At 36.8% G+C, this 22,717-nt stretch overlaps 1 protein-coding gene across 2 annotated transcripts; it reads right to left on the bottom strand.

The window, feature by feature from the left end:
- Positions 1-1,863: 1,863 nt before the first annotated feature.
- Positions 1,864-12,897, bottom strand: LOC134814721 (uncharacterized). Of its 2 annotated transcripts, none has more exons than XM_063822906.1 (13): positions 12,732-12,897; positions 12,461-12,611; positions 10,567-10,682; positions 9,904-10,090; positions 9,158-9,271; positions 8,483-8,631; positions 8,191-8,340; positions 7,656-7,727; positions 7,353-7,506; positions 3,855-3,904; positions 3,098-3,486; positions 2,685-2,856; positions 1,864-2,527 (listed from the first exon to the last, which is right to left on the bottom strand). In XM_063822906.1, the coding sequence occupies exons 1-13, from the start codon at positions 12,747-12,749 to the stop codon at positions 2,354-2,356; spliced, it is 1,896 nt and encodes a 631-aa protein (XP_063678976.1). In that variant the 5' UTR covers positions 12,750-12,897; the 3' UTR covers positions 1,864-2,353. The 2 variants fall into 2 exon arrangements, with proteins under 2 accessions (XP_063678976.1, XP_063678975.1); XM_063822905.1 differs by having other exon boundaries at positions 1,872-2,527; positions 2,685-2,865; positions 12,732-12,868.
- Positions 12,898-22,717: the final 9,820 nt, after the last annotated feature.

Genomic DNA, 22,717 nt, shown 5'->3' with positions numbered 1-22,717 from the left:
GTAATATTCACGAACATGTAAAAATTCTATTTGATCATTTTAAGCTTAAATGTTACATGAGTGTGGTTCGTCGTGAAGACAGAAAAGTTTCTAAAACAGGTTGCAAAAATTGTGTTTTGACCTTATAAGTAGTAGACCGGGAGATTTAGAAATTGACGAAAGTTATCAGTAGAGCAGTGGCAGTATCAGTTTCAAAAGTAATTCCTATATCAAATTTAAGTTATTGGTTTTACAAGAACCGGAAGTGGGACTAAGAAACTTAATAAATTACATGAGCAAACTGATGTTTAAAGTTTCGGAATCTGAACGCAAAAAACCTATCAAATTAATTCTAGGTTTCACAAAGACGAGATAAGAAACGAGATGAGTAAACTGATTTAAAAGAGTGTAACACAGGACTAGAGAGCGTTGAGTGCAGACATGAACAAGATACTAATATTGTTATTGTACATATTCCATGATCAATTTAAGGTTACTTGGTAACTTGATCACCTAAATGTGGACTTATCACACTGTGTTGCGAGTATTTCAAGGACTAAAATATATCAAAGATAATAATCTTCATCAAAGAAACATCTGCTGTAAATTTCTGAAATTATTCAACATTTACGTCTTACAACACACATAATCAATGACTGACTAATTAATCATGAAAATCGTCACGTACATGCCGCCAGTGTGTTGCAGCTGATAACAGTCTACAAATACTGGTAAATCTAATAATGACCAGTTCAGCAGCTAATCTCTTTTCGCTCAGTATTACACTGTGTTATAATTACACGTCTTTCATGATGATGAACTGTAAAATCCCGGGCTTTAGATTGCCGACAAGATAACACAGACCGCCCTGAGCTCGGGAAACAGCAGTCGTATAAAATGAAGCTACCTATAGCTTGTAGGTTCCGTACCGTGGAAGCATGCTATTCTTATCTAGCAGTTAACAACAAAGTTACAAGTTATGTACCTCATTAAACGTGAAACACACTAAACACTAGACACACCCTCAACATTAGAACTGAAAGAGAGTAGATAACCTGAATAAACAATATAAAATAGACGCAGAGTTACACCTGTTACGGTCTTTACGCCACATGTGACCCTGAAACTGTGGGACCACGTCACTTTGTCTCAGTGGAACAGTTACTGAAGTACTAGTAGTAGTACCCAACAATACATCACCTTACCTATGTAACACGTCCTCACGGCTATGTATATTGTATATAACTCCTTTTTCAGATCCCAGTTTAATATTGAGGGAAAAAGTGAGAAAGTGTAAACTGTAGAGGAAAAGAGAATAAGATATCGCTCGCATATTAGTACGTAAGCCCTATAAGCCTGCATGGGGGGGGGTGGGAGTTTTGAAAAACTAACGCTAGTGTAATTTCTACACAATAGCTATGTGCAAAATTGGTTTAAAAAGGGGAGGGGGCACTTTATTTCACAAAAACGGTTCACGTAATATGTGAATGATCCCTAATAAATACGAGTGAAAAGAAAGGCCTTCTAGTTCTACATGTAGAGTGTACGTGTTACTGACTGCTACAATATAATTTGATCGTGAACGCCAGGATCAAGACTTATCACCGTCGGAGGGGGTGTTATCACACATCTCTGTGGTGACACAGGAATTTAAGAGAAGGCTCTCCAAGACTCCAATCAGCCATTTACATTCCTAGACAAATATGATTACCACTGGTATCAACTATCATATCATCACGACAATATGTGACCACATTACACTGTGTTTGAACTGAGTGTAGGTAACTACTAGATATATCTGAACACATATTATGAACCAGATAGTTATTTACCTATTGCTGGGAAGGACCTTGGCACAACAAGATTCAAATTCAAACAAATAAAGCAACTATCTAGCGTATCTGTAAGCTGACTGAAGAAATATGTAACTTATAAATCGCTATAATACAATATACATTATACATTTACAAGTTAAAGAGAATACAACACTCAGCAGTAAATAACAGCAATTCTGTGAATAAGTGGTCCTACACAAACAAAACATGCAGTTACTTGGTGTGGTCATGAAATTATACACACCAAACTTCCGATAATTATAAAAATAAAGTTGTCGTAAAATTAACATGAATAGAGTCTCATGGGGTGAAGGCGATGTTATTGAATAATTTAACTGAGTGTAAAATTATACGTCACTTCTGGTGAAATCATGCCCGTTTCGGGGAAATAAAAGTCTGCGAACCTTATAATAAAACTTGTGGCTATTTACATCCCATGCATAAAAGCACAATATTTGTGAATGAAATTAACAAATTGAACGATCAGTTATAGCTTTATAATGCTGTGGGTACATTATGCTCCCACTAAAAATATAGTTTTATTTAGATTTCCAGAAATCAGTCCCTCTCTTTTGAGCTTTGTTGAGAGTGGCGCTAGCTAACGAAGTACAGGATGATGCTCGAGAAAGGACCGATTCGTCCAAGTCTTTTGTCCAACCGTTTGCTTTCTCAGCGGGTTTCGAGGGAGATGAGAAATCCAGTTTCTCTTTGATCTGTGAACATGGTATTGAATATCATGTCGTGATAAAACATATTCAAATCATAAATTTATAGTTCTGAACATCAATGCAGCTATTGCATGACGTTCATTTGAAATATACCTATAAGTATAGCAAAAGAATTAACTAGAAGAAAACAGCGGTAACATACCTGATCTGATAAGATAGGGAAGAAGGGCTGGGTTCCTTCTGGGAGCTTACTATCTGTCTTCACTGGAGCCGGAGTGGTGGTGTCCAGATGATGTCTGGAGCCTCCCTGTTCTTGAATTAGTGTCGGCGTCGCCACTCTTCCCGCCAAAACTGCAGTCTTTATTTCGGGTGCTCTGGAAATCCTAAGTTGTTAGAGTTAAGTAAACGGTACTTATACTTAATTACCAAACTTTCTCAATATAAGAAGTAGATAGTAGCGTCTACCATAATTAGTACCCACATTCGCTACTAACAAGCAGACCTATTATGTGCTATTTTCTTCGTAACCACTAAACAGGTATATAAACTATAGAGGGATAGAACCAATAAATGTTTCATCAAGACTTTAAAATTAATCAAATAAGGTTTACTCACGGTTCAGACTTGTCTTTGCGAGTAGTTCTGTCCAAATGATGCCTGGAGCCCTGGTTCCTCAATCTGGGAGTGGGAACTCTGTCTCCAAACAGACTGAAACTCCTATCAGCTGTTCTTGGAGTCGAGCAAACTGAGGCTTCTTTCTCGGCTATTACTGCCACTTCCTTGAGTGCTTTCTTGGAAGAAACTAAATCAGGAGATTTTGACTTAGCTTTCACAGGAGAGGGATTTTTGCTGACGTCATCAATGAGGGACTCTGTCTTAATTACGAGGTGATCTATGTTTGGAACTTCTTCCGTATCTTCCAAATCAGTGACCACTATATCATTTTCTAGTTTGGGAGTTTCAGCTGCGACCGCAGGCACTGATATCGGAAATGCGACCTCTTTCTGAAATATGCTTTGTTGCTAGCAGGTAAAAGTATAAACATCCTTTTTGCACACTTAACAGGCTTTCACAATGGACAATACTACAATACAATAGCCATTGTAAGCCAGGTAACATTTGACAATAGCCAGACATCTACGTACCGTGTAGTCCGGCCCAATGCGTCAGTTAAAACAACTTTTGCGCGCGCGATCATTATTATATTTATAAACACACAGTGTTGCCAATGAAAATGAGCTAAATAAAATCGATTCGGAGTTCGCGTCCGCGCTTTATTGATAAATACAGTTGTGGCTTCAGAATCTCTTAAATCCATGACAACGTGAACTCGAAACGTAGTATCTAAAATTTAGAGTGATTATAAACTTACAGCAGCTGCTTGCTTCTCTTTTGGTATGACTCTCACCGATTCTGCTGATCCTGAAGGGCGAAACGATGATGAACGGGCAACCTAAAATTGGCTTCTGCTTTGAAAAGCATCATATAATCAGAAATACAAAGTAACTTTATGTTCTGAAGATATTTGCTTTGACACACTGTGTTATTTAAAAGTACTGTTCAGACGACGAAACTTCCCGAAAATGTAACTGCATGATGGCTGAGGAATGTGTTGGTTGAATGATTTTATGAAGGAGTAAATCAGGGGAAATCTTTTTGACATTCATCATGTTTATTTCTAGTTTCGTTCAGTGATTTGCTTTGTCAAGCCAATTTTAACACAGCTATAGAGTGCAGCTATAGCAACATTGTCGAGATGAAATGTTTTCAAGCTATCACGCTGATATTAGTCACATTGCATCTAAGTTATTGTATTGAAGCAGATGAAGACGACATCTCTGTGATGGAATTCTTTGCAGATATAGCCAATGATGTATGTCACGAGCGAGGGGACTGTTTTGATAATGTATTGGAAGATCTTATATTTCTTATCAGTGGGGACCCATACGACCCCACAGATAGGGATACTGGGTCGACGAGAATGACAGTATTGCTAGAAGTTATCGATGACAAGTGTGAAATGGGTAAGGAATGCACGGATAACTTGTTAGCAAAAATGAGAGACCGTGTTATGAATGAACGTGAAGAATACAATGATGCAACCAATGATGAAATCAATGATGAAATCAATGATGAAACCAATGATGAAATCAATTATGAAATCAATGAATTAATTCTAATCACAAATGATAACACTGAAACAAGTAATAAACCGGAAGAGATCTTAGGGACAGCAGATAACGATGAAGAATTGGTCCAGAATGTACTATCGGATAGCCTTCAAATGAACCAAAATGACAATGCTAAAGTTAAGAATGAATCGGAAGAGGCTTCGATTACCGATAAACCATCAGACAGCCTTCAAGGTCAAATGAAGAAGCCCGATGAAAAAGTTGATGACGATGGCGACTTCAAGGAAAGTATTTTTGAACGTTTTGAGCTAAAAGAGAATCTGGATGAAACTATTCTGAGTATGATGGTAAAAAATGAGTGTCAGCAGAACAGGGCAGAATGTGAAAAATGGGTAGCAAAGCAAAAGAAACTTGGCCTCGATCATGTAGGCAAGATAACGCGTGATAATAACGGAAATCCTGTAGTTGAAGTTCCGTTGAGTGTCATTTTTGAGGAAGAACTCAATATTTCCGATGGCAGTGATGACCCAAAATAGTTGTTTTGGTTATGCAAGTCGAATTTTTGTTGTAATTGTCATGTAATATACATTTATTTTTTTGATAAAAATGTTAAATTTTTGACTGCCTAACATCAGTTCAGCAGCTGCTTGCTCATCTTTTGGGATGGCTCTCACCAATTCTGCTGATCCTGAAGGGTGAAACGATGATAAACGGGCAACCTAAAATTGGCTTATGCTATGTAAAGTGTCATATCATAATAAGAAATTAAAAATTAACTTTTTGAAAATTATTGCTTTGACGCATCACGCAATGCGTTATTTATGAGTTACAGCAGGGTGTCATAATTATTGGCGCGTAGACAATTTTGCGTGAAATTTAAGCTTACCCAAGCTTTTAGAAACGATCATTACTTGACTTCTGAGGGTCAGTTTCCTATGCTATGGAGTCTTGATCATTCGAGAGATAATCCTTTATACTACAGTTCAGTCTAAAAACGAAGTCCGAAAGAAGTTGAATTTCGTCGATAATCACGACGTAAGAGAAAATTTGGATTATTGGACTTGAAGCCTTCGGCTACTTCCCCTGAATTCCAGGATGAGTCCGCTCGACTAAATTTTATTTCATCAGTTAGAGGAGAAAGAGAGCTTTTATAAAATCTATAGTTTTCCATATGTTTCGTTATCGCCTGAAGAGCTGTACACTTTAGTCTAAAGAATAATTTCAGAAAAAATTCACCAAAAAAAAATTACACATAAATCCCTTACTCCTTCGTAAATCTAACCAAGTATGGAATCGACCCTTTAAATAACGGCCTAAATTATGGGTTTTGAGGTACATCAACACAAAATTCTGAAGAAAAAGTTCAGACGGTTGTCTACAGACCAATTTTTGAATTTTGTAATTCCGATATTCAGAAGTCAAGTTATGAACCGTCGAAAAATATTGATTTCATCATAAAATACACATAAAATTTCAAACACGCCAATAATTCTGACACCCTGCTGTATTTACTGACGACGGAACTTTCCGGAAATATAACAGAGAACTTCATGATGGTTGGGGATTGGGGAATGTGTTGGTTAAATGATTTTATGAAGGAGTAAATTAGTGGAATGCTTTTAAGTATTCATTATACTTATTTCTAGTTTCGTACAGTGATTTGCATTGTCAAGCCAGTTTTAACACAGCCATAGGGCGCAGCTATAGCAACATTGGCGATAAGATGACTTTTTTTCAAGCCATAACGCTGATATTGCTCACATTGCATCTAAGTTATTGTATTGATGCAGATGACGATGTAGATGACGAAGACATCTCTGTGATGAGATTATTTGCAGACCTAGCCAATGATGTATGTCACGAGCGAGGGGACTGTTTTAATAATGTATTGGAAGAACTTATATTTCTTATCAGTGGGGACCCATACGACCCCACAGATAGGGATACTGGGTCGACGAGAATGACAGTATTGCTGGAAGTTATCGATGACAAGTGTGAAATGGGTAAGGAATGCACGGATAACTTGTTAGCAAAAATGAGAGACCGTGTTATGAATGAACGTGAAGAATACAATGATGAAGTCAATGAATCAAATCGAATAAAAAATGATACCACTAAAGCCAGTAATGAACCCGAAAAGGCTACAAGGACAGCAGAACTTGAAGTAGCTTCAAGGACAGTAGATAACGATGAAAAATTGTTCCAGAATGAACTATCGGAAAACCGGAGCCTTCGAATGAACCAAAATTACGACACTAAAATTAAGAACAAATTGAAAGAGGCTCCGACAGTCGATCAACCATCGGACAACCTTCAACGTCGAGTGAAAAAGTCCGATGATAATGGGGATGGCGACTTCAAAGTAAGTATTTTTGAACGTTTTGAACTAAAAGAGAATCTAGATGAAACTATTCTAAATATGATGGTCAAAGATGAGTGTCAACAGAACAGGGCAGAATGTGCAAAATGGGTAGCAAAGCAAAAGAAACTTGGCCTCGATCATGTAGGCAAGATAACGCATGATAAGGACGGAAATCCGGAAGTTGAAGTTCCCTTGAGTGTTATTTTCGAGGGAGAACTCAATATAGCTGATGGTAGCGATGACCCAGAATAGTTCTTTTCGTTATGTCAGCTAAATATTTGTTGTAATTTTCATGTAATATTTACATTGTACATATAATTTTTTTCGATAAAATTTAAAAAAGTTCACTTTCCAATTATACCAATAAACTGTATACCTGGTGGGGAAGGAATAGGCTGGCATTCCCTCAATCTAGCTGTTGAGAATGAAAGGTGTGCCATCTTGTTCGGTGAGAAGTGTGAACCGTGAGATCTAGCTTTAAACTCCTGGGCCATTTGTCTGAGTTCTACAACTTCATTGTACCAGTTTACCTGTAAGTGAAGCTTGATTCATTTGCTTGTTTGCTTAAGTCATCCCGTGAAAAATAGAAATAAAATCTAACAAAATAACTTATTGTCATTATTAGAACACTTTGTGTCAATATATACATTTTTTAGAAGAATACTGATCAAAATCTTACAGAATTGGCTGGTTTAGGTGTTGCTATTTCACTTGGGTCTGGTTTTATTAGATTCGCAACTCGCTCTGGACTCTGAAGAAATAAAACAATTAAATAACGATCTCATTATGTCACGTCAAAGGCTACATTTAAAGTGTGGAAATAATCACAAAATATGCGATCCCACAAATTTTATAATTTTATCACAAAATTAAAATGCAGAAATTATGTAGGGTAAATTATGCGATTCCGCAACTAAATGGTGCCTCTGCTCGACGTAGCATGACGCGAAATGTCACTCTCATATCACGCCGCAGCTTCTTAATAATTATCGACATAATCCTACTCATGTTCCGAGTAATTAGAGAATTAAGAGTCATCTAACGTCACATTTGACACCCCAAAGAGGAGGTTTTTGTCAATTTAATACTCATATTTCATAACATCTGGAAACGAAGGGCGGACATTGTGCCGAACCATCTGCCGATCACCAGCTCACAAAATGATAGTCACGTGACCAGGATAAATGTGTATTTAACTAGACTGTAAAACATACCGCGGCTTTGTAAGGATGACTGCGTCTACCGTACGCTGTGGGTGCTATTGGAGCCTCTTTTGTTGGGCTCTCGAACTTTGATTTGTACTCAGACTTCCAGTTGAGCTTGGTTGGTCTGACTGCCGCTATTATGTCGTATGTTGCTTTTATCTGCATTTTGGGGTTTTACGATCCGTGTACTGATATCAGATACTGTGGAACTAAATAGATATATGAATTTTTAATCACGTGCAACATCACGGAAGTTATAATTATATTTCCCACATAAGAGCAAAAATAATTTAAACCTTACCTTAGGAACTCCCTTCAGAGGACTGACAATCTTCAACTTAACCTTCTTTTCAGGTGCTTTAGCAACCGCATCTTTAATTTCGGGTTCTTTGACCTCAAGCTTCTTGACAGGTACAGCTTCCTCAGCTGGTTCTGCTCTTTCTGCTTTCTCTAAAAAAGAGAAATTATAAAAGGTAAGGTTCATTGATCCAGGTTACAGTTTCAACGTGTCACTATCGTCTGCCTATTATATCATAATATTATCATTATGATATTATCATGGGAGTCCTAGTATAGGTGTAGAGCAAGACCAGCCGTGGCATAATCTGTTTCTACAGCCCTCGAGCTGATACAGGACTTAACAACACTGGATCAATCGTAGGGCTTATGATTGATAGAATGCTATGGAGAATATTGTACAATACTAAATATTGAAATGTAATCATCTCGGCTAGTTCGTCCCCATACAATATCGAGCAATAATTGTTATTTGCTTTGATGAAATAATGCAGTTGACAATGGTCACTTCAACTGCTAAAAGCCTCTTTATGTTAAGTTTAATATCTTTAATGAAATCGTGGCTACAGAGCATTGTTTAACTCAACCATTACTAAACACATGTATCTCATCACAATAATAAGAAGACCCTCTCCTTCAAGTTGCACGCGAGGTATAAATACCACATCTTCAAACAAACCTAGCTCAAGTCGTTTCCTCCTCACTTGTTCCTTGTAGAGCTCTCTAACGTAGTGAAGTTCTGAGGTAGGGTCCTGGTACCTGGACTCGTACTCTGAACGTACTTTTTTATCCACTGAAATTGAGGGGTTCATTCTAGCTGGGTTGAGTGGGGTGCTGTAATCTTGTAATCAAATAGTGTTAATGAGGGGGGGGGGGTCTTTTTGAAATTTCTCTCGAAATTGATTTTATAGTTGTTTTTGATAGAGGGGAGTGATATCTATCTGTTGCTTTTGGTCCCATGGAAAAATATTGTTCCTAGCCGAAGTTATTGCCGGTCAAAGGTCAGCGCTCATGTGTAATTGTATTGCGCGAGAGATTTTCAATCACGCGCCCTGAAAATCACGCGAGCGATTGAAAATCGCTCGCGCAATACAATTACACATGAGCGCTGACCTTTGACCGGCAATAACTTCGGCTAGGAACAATATTTTTCCATGGGACCAAAAGCAACACTCCCCTCTATCAAAAACAACTATAAAATCAATTTCGAGAGAAATTTCAAAAAGACCCCCCCCCCCCCCTGCCCCCTTAAATGACCTTGTTACTTTACTTTAAATACCATGGATTTTCTTAAAGTTTCTGGCGAGTCGCCAGAAACTTTAAGAAAATTCATGGTAGTGGCTATAGCTACGTTGTAACTAGTTTCATGTTCGCTGTAATCACTTTAAAAATGTGATCTTCTAACAGACTAAAGATGGCACATACCTGGTTTTTTGCCGATGGGTAAGTTGGTTTTACTGTCCACGAAGTTGATTTTAGAATTTTGGATAGGGGATGATGGTCGAGCCACGATTCCTTTGGTTGGTGAGAATCTTAAGGCGTATTCACTTTTATATCGGGCTGAGTTGATGTTTTTAGAAAGACCTGCTTTCTTTTCCAAACTCTTGTCCACCTATGGAATTATTGATTTATCCATTTTTTGGTATTTTTGATAGATAGGTTATTAATTAGTAAATATATGCAGTTTTTCAGGGTTCTATTTAAAACAGCTTAAGTTTGATGAAAGATGATACTAACCTTTTTATTTACCTTATCGGACTTTATTTGAACGGACATTAATTGGACGCTGGAGGCCCTAGCGTACATTTTAAAGTCCTTTCAAATATAGTCCGACAAGGTAGTTAAATTAAATACATTAATTGAATGCCTTCGAGCATTTATTTTAATGTCCGTTAAAAATCAAGTACGTTCACGCAATGTCCGGTCAAATAACGTCCGATAAGGTATTTGTTTTCACTGAAGGCGTTAGACACAAATACACGATCCAAGCAATGGAATTAGCTGAGCGATTTAAACGATATTATCATTACATATTATGTAATATTACATTAGCTATGTTATGTTCTGTCAATATAATATGCTACGAACCTTCATTCGTTCAGGGCTGGCACCTGGGACCCTCTTTTTGTGTGAGAATGATGGTTCCCTGACTATGTGTAACTCTTTTGAGGGAGACCCAAACGTTCTTACAACCTCCGGTAACTCTGAAACACAATCACAATTACATTAAACTGCAGTTTAGCATCTTAGCACCTTGAAGATTTGATAAGTATGTAGATGTTACTGTCTAGTGTCTAGTACATCTGTAGTTCTGGTTATGATTATATAACACGTGAGGTACACACTGGGCAGAGAAAATGTTGTGTACTCGTTTTAGCACAGTATTTTAGCGTAGTATTTTAGGGCATATATTAGTGTACGACATTTAGTACAGCAGGGTAGAGCAGAGAGTTCATTTTAACATCTCTGTTTTGATTATCAGAGGGTTCATTTTAACACCTCTGTTTTGGTCACAAGGAGGATAGTGTGGGAATTGTTTAGATATTGCTAGAGAGAGTTCATTTTAACATCTCTGTTTTGATTATCAGAGCTGAGGGTGCATTTTAGCACCTCTGTTTTTGTTACAAGGAGGATAGTTTGGGTATTGTTTAGAGATTGCTAAAACGAGTGGGAGATTGTTTATACTATCTGGGGATATTTAAGAGTGGGCCTGTTGGATAGCAAGTTACACTTTTTGGTTTTAGTACAGTAGTTTAGTAATCGCAATTCTGAATTTATTCGAGATTATATTGAGGAACATTGAGACATTGTAATCGCAATTCTCAATCACGTATTCAATTTGAAGTACTTTCTCTTGTCATCTTCCTGAACCAAATTGTTATGTAAGGAAAAGACCGTTTTATCAAAAATATTAGATAAAAATATATAATAAAAATTGCCACTGGAGAAAAATTCTAATCTATACCTCAATGCCTTTATAATATCGTGACTCATTGCTTCAATGGTTCAGTAATGAGCCTTTAATCGATATGATAATAATTAATAAATGCCCGTAGATTATCTACTATAATTTGCCACTTAACTAGAGCATACGTTCACTTCTATATTAATTACCCACTAAAGTAGCGCAGGACAGATCAAGATACCATGGAAACTGTGGGACAAATTTATAATTGATCCATTTTTCTCATTTACAGCGCCAATTACAGCGCTGAACAGCTGCTGGATTTAACGTTACAGCTGAGGCAATGTTAAACTTTGTTAGTTCAATAAAGAAAAAGAGCTCATTTTCTAGTTATTGGCATGAACATTTTGTTAAGGTAGTTGAACTTGAAAAGTTTCCAACGAACATCTAATAATACCGATTTCAAATTCTCGTAGTTGTCTATTGACCCTGTTACGTACTCAATCATAGTAAATTATAAAATATTAATCTTATGTTCAGATTCAGATAAACTACCTGCATCTTACCAAGCTAACTCCGTCTGTGTTATTTAATTAAGGTTATTCGTGCTATCTCAGTTTTGTTAGGAAAGTAATAATTATTATACGTCGTAATATTTTAATCTTACATAATTATGTAAGCCCTCTCCCTATCAAAGATGTTGGCAATTGACCATGTCTGATAAGAATGCTAGTGACATGTGACGGCTAAATATAAAGTCTACAGTTTCTGCGATTTACTAATAACATGTCAGAGACAATTTATTTTATTGGGTGATAATGATGTGCTGGAAGAGAGACTTATTGATAATTTTGTTAGATAATTAGTTAATTAACTTGTTCTACCGGTTACAATAGAGTTTACTATCTTTACAGACTGAGTTAATGCAGGCTAATGCACTGTTAATTCGCAGTGATCATTTTTAATGCAGTGATAATTTTCGTTACAGTTAAAAGTTTGAACTTTTTTGTATTATTTGCTTAATGAACGTAATTTGCGTCATTATCGAGACAGGAATCGATAATTTATGACGATTACCTTCTTTTGAAGCTAGCTCAAGTGTTGGTCGTTGGTTAGCTTGAAAAGGTGGTTCAGCTACTTTATGTTCCTTGAAACTAGGGCACCCTGCTATAGGGTTAGCTGGAGGTAGTTCGTGCCATGTATACTGTCTGTTGTATTCAGAGATGGCCTGAAATAAGAGAGATGGGCGTTAAATTTGTATTATATTTCAATAATCAATTGTATGTTGTGTACAACAATATTAAACAATTAAGAGTAATATCAACTCCAAGAAATATTTGCAACAAACCTTCATTCCCATAGTCATGTAGATTCGTCTGAAAGACCACTTTTACCTTCACCTGGTCATTCTAAGTTCATCTACAAATAATAAACATAGTAAACTGAAGTCATCTAGTTCGAGAACAATTTAACATTCTGATAGCTTATCATTTTGTCATTTATATCGTTTGTCTGGATTTTCCTTGTAACCCTAGTAACCATATATATATATATAATAGGCACAAACTATGTTGTAGTGCATTTCCAGCATTATTAAATATGCTTTAAACGAAAACAATTTATATCGATTTTGATAATAAGAACATGCATAACATTTATATACAGCCACAGGAAACATAAGCGGGCCTCTTGTTCGACTAAACTATTCTTATCATCATCAGTAATTGTTTAATATTTGTTTCCGGCCTCATTTATTATACTCTAATAATATGGTCCTAGAACTTAATTTCATATTATTACGACAGTCTTATTCTGCTTATTATAACTGCTTATTATTAATAAGCAGTAATAATAGCTAAACAAATGGCAACAAACAAATGTTACGATATTCGTAGTTGCCATATCTTTATGATAAGTATCACAGCTGTTTATTTTTTATTTATATTTTTACTTTTGTACGCCCAGGTGATCTGTGTTGTTGGTTCCAGACAACAACATTAAACCCCAGATTTAAAGCTAATTAACACAAGGGTAATTAACACAATTCCAAGACTAATTTAGATTAATCACATGCTAGCTCGGCATCACCTTGTTAACCACGTCTAGACACCAATAAAGGCATCAACAAGTCATTATTATTAAGTACCTTTACTTTGGTATTACACTCTATTTGAATCACACCTCTCCTATTGTATCACGGTTTGGGGTGGGGCAGCCAAAACTCGTATAAGTTCTGTATTCAAAGCACAAAAATATTGTCTCAGGGTACTGTTTGGCGACAGGGAGGCATACCTAGATAAATTTAAGACCTGTGCTCGTGCTCGACCGTTTGGCAACCAAAATCTGAACAAAAAATTTTTCTTGAAAGAGCACACGAAACCTTTGTTCAAGGAACACGGAATACTTGCCGTCCAAAACCTGTACACTTACCATTGTTTCCTTGAGCTCTATAAAATCATGAAATTCCGTGCTCCGATTTCCCTCCATGAAAATTTCACCTGCTCAAGTAGGAAACCCACCCTTATACTAAGCCAAGCAGACCCCCCTGACAACTTCAATAGCAGAACGACTCGTATTTGGAACGTAATTGTGCCTAAGCTTGGTATACGTGACTACTGTCTAAGTGTGGCCTGCCTGAAGTCTAGGATGAAGCAATCACTGCTCGTCAACCAGCATAACCATGCTGATCTTGATTGGACAAACAAAGATTTCGAATGCTCTAATCTAAATTTTGACATTAAGTCTACCCTAGGGTCCACACATCCAAAATGATTATCTTGAAATTGAAAATTAGCTGGGTGTGCATTTTCCTTTGTCTTACTAACGTGTGTGAGCGCAGTGTAGTGAGAAAGTGTTTTTAACAGATTTATTATTAGACTTAGGATTATGATTTTTAATATATTACATTGATATAAGATTTATTTTTGATAGGTACTTAATAAAGTTGATGAATTTCCCTCCCTATTAAAATTTTAAACCCATTTAGTGAAAATTGATAAACGAAGATCTAGATATTGATACATATTATAACCAACATTGCTTATATTCTGCCTTGTAAACAAAGAGCAAATCTTCTTAATGCCTTCTTCCTGTCCTAAAACTAAAACTTCATCCTATTAAAGTAAAGGCCAGTTGTTACCACAAGCTATTATACCGTCCCTCTCAAAAACATGCCTCAGCCTCCATCAAAAACAATTTTAGTTTTCAGTCCTTCTAGTTTCCAAAAATCTACCGAGCTAGTGTTCTGGTGTGCACAAAAGCCCCTAAGCCCGTGCATTCCTTGCCCCGCTAGCTGCCAGTCCTTGACAAACTTCCAATAGCAAAGATCAACTAGTCATTTACAAATTGAGCACTATACAATTTTAATTGTTTTAAATATTTGACTTTGTAAAATGAGCTAAAACATTGATTTATTAGTTTCATTGATTTATTAGTTTCATTGATATAACACCGTGTTGTCACATCTACCCTCTAGCTCGCATTTTATTAAATACTATTTTATTACAACAAAATCCTCATTTTATTAGGATTGATTCATTTTGATGTTTGCACATTATCACTACTCGTACATTTAGTTTTAATTTTAGAGTTCTACTTGGCAATATATTGATAGATTTCGAACAACTCTTGGTAAATCGTCAGATCAATCTGATCAACATAATTAGACCAATGACTCAGATATCGAGGAGTCTATAATAACACCTAACCGTTGTCCCCAAAATTAGATGGCTATATAACTGAGTTACTTATCTGTGATCCATGTTAATTACGATCATCTGTCCATGTAAAGGCTTGATACACAGAACAGAATTCAGTAAAGCCAACTGAGTCACAGCAGTTAGCTGAGTTGAATCATTGTTATGGCATTTTAACTATCAACTAACTTTTGATACACATTTTTATAAAGAATTTGTATGCCAATTTGATTCGAAGGTCAAAACAGAAAGTTACAATTGACCGTATCTTTTGCACAGGAATGAATGGAGTATCCCTCTACGCAGCTTTCCTCATATCCTACAACAGCATTTCCTCACTTGTAGGTCTGCTGGGGAATGGTATTGTCCTCCGTGCATGTTTTACAAGATCAGCCTTCAGACTGGACAAAGTAACAATCCTACTTATTCAGAATTTAGCTGTATCAGACTTTCTGTATATGCTGTTGGTAATTCTACCTTCCTTCAACTCCTACATCGGCAACAAATGGAACATGGGGAATGTATCTTGCTACATGGTTGGATTCGCTGGGACATGGCTTGCTTCAGCTAATTTACACTTCATCCTCTTTGTTACCGCTCACAGGTTTCTCAAGTGTGTCCGGCCATGGCGGATGCGTCAGGTTAAAAGACACCACATAAACACAATCTCATTGATTATATGGGTGTTTTCATCCTTGAAGATGGTGATCCTTTCAGCTATGGGTGCTGAAATATCCTACAACAATGACATATATCGATGCGGTGTGGATTATGTTGGGTTCGGAAAACAGAGACCACAGATTCTCATTTTTCTTTGGATATTTGGGAAATGGGCCCCCTTTACTTTGGTCATGATTTTAAATGTATCCCTTATGATCATAGCTCGGCAGAAATTTAGAAGGACAACAGCAAGAGGAATCATGACAATTTCATCCATCTCAATCCTTCTCATTTTATCATGGATGCCAGCACAGATTTACAGCATCATGGGAGCTGTTCGGTATTCATCAACCAAGACAGTTAAGTTTTCGAAATTGCTGCCTACAACTTTTACTTGATAAGTGTTTTTGGTAACCCAATAATATATGGCTTGCAAAACAAACACTTTGCAACTTTTGTGAAAGATGTCTGGAAAAATATGTCAAGAAGTCTAGTGACTGCGTGGTCGGAGAAACTTACATTATAGAACAGGACAAAATCTAATATAAGGTGATTGAATGATCTGATTTCATTGGAATTTTGGAAAAGATATGCAGTTGAGGTTTCAGTGACCATCAGTGAAACATTTTTCATTTAAGATTTTGGGAAAGTTTCCGGGTATGGTGGCCATGAACTCTTTCAGTAAATGTTCCTGTGATCAAAATACTAACAGGATAGTGATTCTGTTACGTAAAATATAAATAATTTCTTGATATAATTGCTGATGGCCATTGTTAGCCCCAAGCGTTTTGGTCCGTCATTCCTGCCACTCAGCATTGCCTACTGTAAAGTAGAAATTTTTCTGAGACAATAGAGAAACTGACCTTGTCTCACTAAATTCAACCACTTTCCATAATAAAAATACTAACAAATAAAGTTTTTTAAATAATTATATACAACCACTAAAGAATATTTCCTCAAGTTTACTTCTAGTTAACTAATTCGTGGTTTAAGCTCTTATTTTATTTATGATTTGAAACTTTTACAAATAGTACATTATACAATACAGCAAAGAGAATTAAAAATATACGACATTATTATCATGAGGCATTTGTAGGGTAAAAGTTGTAGTCCATATTGTATAAATACTAAAAGCATGGTTAAGTGGTACAAGTTCTGGGGGTATACGTATTACAAGTAATAGTTCTACTCCCAGACTCACTAACACCACCTCCATCTAAACACACAAAATGTATCTAAAACACGCAAATTTAGAATTATCAAAATAAATACATAATGTATCCATGACCTGACTCATAGTGCGCCAAAAATTGCGCGCGTATCATCACACAGCGCTTAGTCTAAGCAAGATTACAGTCGGATATAAAGTTCGCGTAATCCAGTTAAGTATATTAACTGAGGATTGCACCAGGGTCAAATCATGGTGACAGAACGTAAATGTTATTTAATATTATTTAATAGATTTATTTTTATATTATAGTTGTTATATTCAGTATCGTGACCGATCTATCAGTGGCGGGGGCCCACATATAAATATCATTTGCACTCATTAACTTAGTCAGGGTCTGTCAATTTGTCCCAAAAGTGTTTTGCCAGGTTTGCCTTAAAAGTTCCGGCATCACTTATCTCTTTAAGGTCAGTTGGTAGGTCATTCCAGACACTGTGTGTTCTGAAGAAGAAGCTTCTCTTAAAGGAGTGAGCTTTTATTTCCACAGTACACTTCAGGGAAAGGTGGTCGTGTCTGTTCTGTCGCCTCTGGTTGATATCAGGCATTTGAGATGTATCAACTTCATTATATCTCGAGGGTTGCCTTATGTTTGAACGCAACCTACCCTGTTCACTGGTTGTTATCGGGGTTAAATAAGGTGGGAGCTTCAGAACAGATTGACCATTGTATATCTGATGGAATAATAGTAAGTCTGTGTATTCAAACTTCAGCTCCATTGGCAACATGTCTAGCTCTCTTAATCGAGCCAAGTATTCTAAGTCATTATAGTGATGATCCTGTTCGCCAAGGATCCACTTAACTGCTCTGCGTTGAATGTTTTCAACTTTGTTATTCAAGACAACACTTGTTGGTCTCCAGACAACACTGCAATTTTCGAAAAGGCTCCTAACCAGCGCTAGATAGAATGCCCGTTTTTGTTTACGGTCGTTAATAAACCGTAGAGTTCTTTTCATTAGACCTAGACGAGAACTAGCTTTCGTACAAAGGTTGACTATGTTCTCCTCCCACTTAAGGTCTGTTCTAACAAAGACCCCAAGGTCTTTTTCACTCTGGACGAAGTCTAGTGCCGTTCCATCTAGGGTGTAGACAAAGAGCTGAAAGGGGAAAAAACTCAAAATTCCTTTTTCGCTCAATTTGCTTGATATAGAGAGTACCTTACATTTATTGGGGTGAAACTTCATTTTGTTTCTTACTGCCCAGCAATGCAGGGCATCTATATCTGCTTGTAGGATCTCATGGTCCCTCCAGCCCACAATTTTACGCCATATTTTGGTGTCATCAGCGTACAGGGCAATTTTTGTACCTTCACTTACGCATTCTGACATGTCATTAATAAAGAGTACAAAAAACAGAGGTCCTAAAATGGAGCCTTGGGGAACTCCTGATTGGACATTCTTTTGTTCTGATTGGGATCCCCCAATAATAACACACTGTTTGCGGTCTTTGAGATAGTTCATAATAAACTTCAACAGTGTACCATCAATTTCAAATTCCGATTTTAATTTCTTTAGGATGACATCATGGTTAACTGAGTCAAAGGCCTTGGCAAAGTCAAAGTATACCACATCAGTTCTGATATTATCGTTAATAGACAGTGAAAGACAGTCTATATACCCGACCATTTGTGTAGTACAAGACCTCTGAGGAAGAAAACCATGCTGGTTGTCATGTATTTTATGCTGGCATTTTGCCAACAGTTCATCTCTCACTATTTTTTCAAAAATTTTCATTGTAAGGCTTGTGAGAGAGATTGGCCGATAATTTTCAACTAAAGTTTTGGGGCCTTTCTTATGCACAGGTACTACGTTAGCAAATTTCCATTCAGATGGTATCTGACCTATATTATAAGAGATTTTAAAAAGGCTCGAGAGTGGGTATGCAATACTATCTCTACAGTTCTTTAAAATTTTGCCATGGATACCATCTGGACCAGCAGCTTTATTAACATTGACATCTTTTAGAATTTTTCGGATTCTGCTGGTACTGAACTCAATGTCGTTTACTGAGTGGAATGTAAAATAAAACTTATTGTTTCATTGAGTGACCATTCCTTGCTTAGACCATTAGTCATTACAGTTAAAATTCTTTTAGTGATTCAACCAAGCTATCATCAGAATAGCCATTTAGTCATAGCAAATAAGACATGGTATGGCCATTGAATGCGAGGAAAAACCAACATTAAGTTTGCCCAAATGCACAGAACATTGGCCATATTATCTGCATTCTGCAAAATATTATTTGTATATCTGTTTAATATTTTCTTCGTGTAATGTTGCTATTCAATTTCGTGTTCTTTACATTTGACTGCTATTTTTAGTATAATACTTCTTTTATTAGTTCATATTTAATCACAAACTCTAAACTACTGCAGAGCGGAGTGGTGCGTAGAGCACACAGTTGTATTTTTGTATATTGCCAATTATAGAGTGATGATAATGATTTTAACAATTTTCCTGCTAAAATTTAAATATTTCCAATAAGGTACTTAATCAAGTGCAGTGCACCATCGTACACTTGGAGAATCTAATCAGCTGCTTGATTGATGTGTGGTATCACACGATCTGATTATGACCCAATCAATTTTGTCAACAAATTTTAACATTTAAAGGAGCAAACTTTAACATTGTAGAAATTGACTTTAGTTTTACAGTTGTAATAATCTATCAGCTGCTTTTGATCCCATGGATCACATATGTCATGTGATCCGATCCTGGCCAGGATCATCTTTGAGTGCAACTATCGTTTTGAGAATGTGATAAGGTGAATCAAATCGAGTCACTGATGGGAATCTGTTAATTATTGAAAACTTGACCCAATTTTGAGTACGCCCTCTAAAGAACCTCTAAATCTTTAAATTGAGTAGCAATATTGCTCCATTACATGTCCCTTTAAGATATAAGAAATGGGCTATCATATTACCCTCAACAAGGAAATAAAATAGGAGATCATTTTATTATCATGGAGAAACACTGAAATTGTGATGTAATACAATTTTGATGCACAAAATGTATGGCTCATTTCTCTTTTTTTAATCTACTTGTCGCTCAGTCAATAGAACTTGTCTATTTTTGCAAATACATGATTATGAAAACAGAGTTCAGTAACAAAACTGCTTATGGCATTAAAAGTGATGTTATACGATACACATGGGCCGGATGCTATCTATTCGTTCTCATCTCATCTCTAATAGGAGACACAACCATTCTCATAGCATCCATAAAGTACAAGGCCTTTAAACTTCACTGAGTCATCATTGTTGTCATTCAGCACATAGCATTCTGTGACCTGATTCTATCTGCTACCGCCGTTCTCCCAAATATGTTCTCTGTCATCTCTGATAATTGGGTGCTAGGAAACTTCTTCTGCTACTTGTGCTCCTATGCAGCGTTTTATTGCTATCTGACGAGTATACTTCTCATCTGTGCCATGACAACCAGCAAGCTGATCTTACTGAAATACCCCTTTAAATTTGGAACAATCACTTCAAAGAAAGCACACTTTATCTGCGTGGCATGCTGGTTGGCAGCATTCACCTTCCCTGTGGCACTCCTTCTCGTAGATAAAGATGATGTTTCTTTTTCGAATAGGGGCTATTCATGCGATTATGGTTTCTCATCGGAGATTTGGCACTACCTGAAGCCTTTTATTTCAGTGATATTTGGAGTCATTCCAACATCCCTGGTTGTATCAACTACCATTTGTTTGCTGATTGAAGCCAGAAAAATTGTTTCCCGGAGCAGGGAAAGTTTGAAGTGGCAGGGGATCATGACAACAGTCCTTACAGCCACAGTCTTCTGCTTGTCCCTCCTACCATATACTGCTTACTGTATTGGGGAATCTATCATTAGCGTACATGACAAGAGCAAGAGTTCACTCCACACCACTTTTTTTAGAGTTGCGACCTCGCTCCTGTCTTTAAACACCATCAGTAATTTCTACATCTATTGTCTGACCGTGTCTAGCTTCAGAGCATTTATCTGGTCGAACTTGGAGCTATCTTATCAGTACATAACCGATTTTTCAGGAGGAAGGGAAAGAACTGAAATGAACCGAGGGAGGGCAAGAACAGGACCGAACATTGGAAAAGTGAATCCTGGAGGTAATCAACAAACACCAGTTTAAGGGGGCAGGGGGGGGTCTTCATGGAAATTTTCTCAAAATCGACTTTTCAGTTGTTTCTGATAGATGGGAGTGATATCTATCAGATGCTTTTAATCCGATAGAAAAATATTGCTCCTAGCAGAAATTATCGCCGGTAGAAGGTCAGCGCTTGTGTGTAATTGTATTGCGCGAGCGATTTTTGATCGCGTGCCCTGAAAATCGAGTCTAAAAATCTATCTTCTCCTACATTTTTTGAGCAATCACCCTCAAACTTTCAGGATATGTTCTAAGGATCATTTAGAAGGGATTGTCCGGGCAAAATTTTGAGATAGGCCTTTAAACATTTTTTATTCGATTTTGAAAATCTTGGACCTGGTTTTTTGACGATTTTTCGAGGTCCAAGATTTTTAAAATCGAATAAAAAATATTTAAAGGCCTATCTCAAAATTTTGCCCGGACAATCCCTTTTAAATGATCCTTAGAACATATCCTGAAAGTTTGAGGGTGATTGCTCAAAAAATGTAGGAGAAGATAGATTTTTAGACTCGATTTTCAGGGCACGCAATCAAAAATCGCTCGCGCAATACAATTACACACAAGCGCTGACCTTTTACCGGCGATAATTTCGGCTAGGAACAATATTTTTCTATCGGATCAAAAGCATCTGATAGATATCACTCCCCTCTATCAGAAACAACTAAAAAGTCGATTTTGAGAAAATTTCCATGAAGACCCCCCCTGCCCCCTTAAATGTGGTAGTACAGTTTAAATGTGAATAAGATCATTATTTGTTATTTGACTTATTCATTATTGTTTCATTCATTATGAGGTAGAAGATGCTGTTACGTAACGGGGATTGTTTGCTCGATGCATTAGAATCATAAAACCATTTTTTTAAACGTACTTTGAAAAAGTGATTTCAAGTGATTTTAACTGTTACGGTCGAATTTGTCAAAAACTTTGAAATTTTGAACATGAACATAATAATTTTATAACTAACTTGTAACTATAGTAAGTATATAAAATAACTAACTATTGTTAGTTACAAAATTATTATGTTCATGTTACGTTCAAAATTCCAAAAACAAACTTTAAAATTGTTTGTAGCGCGATGCACTACTTGGTCGCGCGCGCATCAAATAATGCTTCTCGCTACCACTTCGGTAGATCGGCGAGATGCACCACTGTGCCTCACCGAGCTGCGAAGGATTGACATCGTGAATCAATAAAATTGTGTGATTTTTGTTTAATCATTTGCAAAATATTTGTATTGTATTCGTTTAGGTTTTATTTTCTCGAAAAATACTTTTCATACGTTGCATGACCCGCCGCGCACGAGTGCGCGGCTCCCCTGTATTGTAAAAGCGATAAAGTAAAACAATTTAGTGAAACGACCGTGGGGGTCAAAACTTGATACAAAGCATTCTTGCTTCGTATTCTTGCTTTACAATTAATAACTTGTAGGTTTATAACCTACCAGGACGCGCGCCGAGTTGGACTTGTCGACGGTCCAATGCAATATATGAAACAAATATTTTACGAGTATCACCCGTTAATTAATAACGAATATCAACTTTGCATTACTGTCATGCATGTACTGTATATATATACTATTAACATAGCCGTGTGTCTACGCGTACTGCGTGACGC

This window comes from Bolinopsis microptera, chromosome 5 (assembly GCF_026151205.1).
Source record: "Bolinopsis microptera isolate Bmic1 chromosome 5, MBARI_Bmic_1.0, whole genome shotgun sequence".
Classification (NCBI taxonomy): Eukaryota; Metazoa; Ctenophora; class Tentaculata; order Lobata; family Bolinopsidae; genus Bolinopsis; species Bolinopsis microptera.
This window is presented reverse-complemented; position numbering and strand designations above follow the sequence as displayed.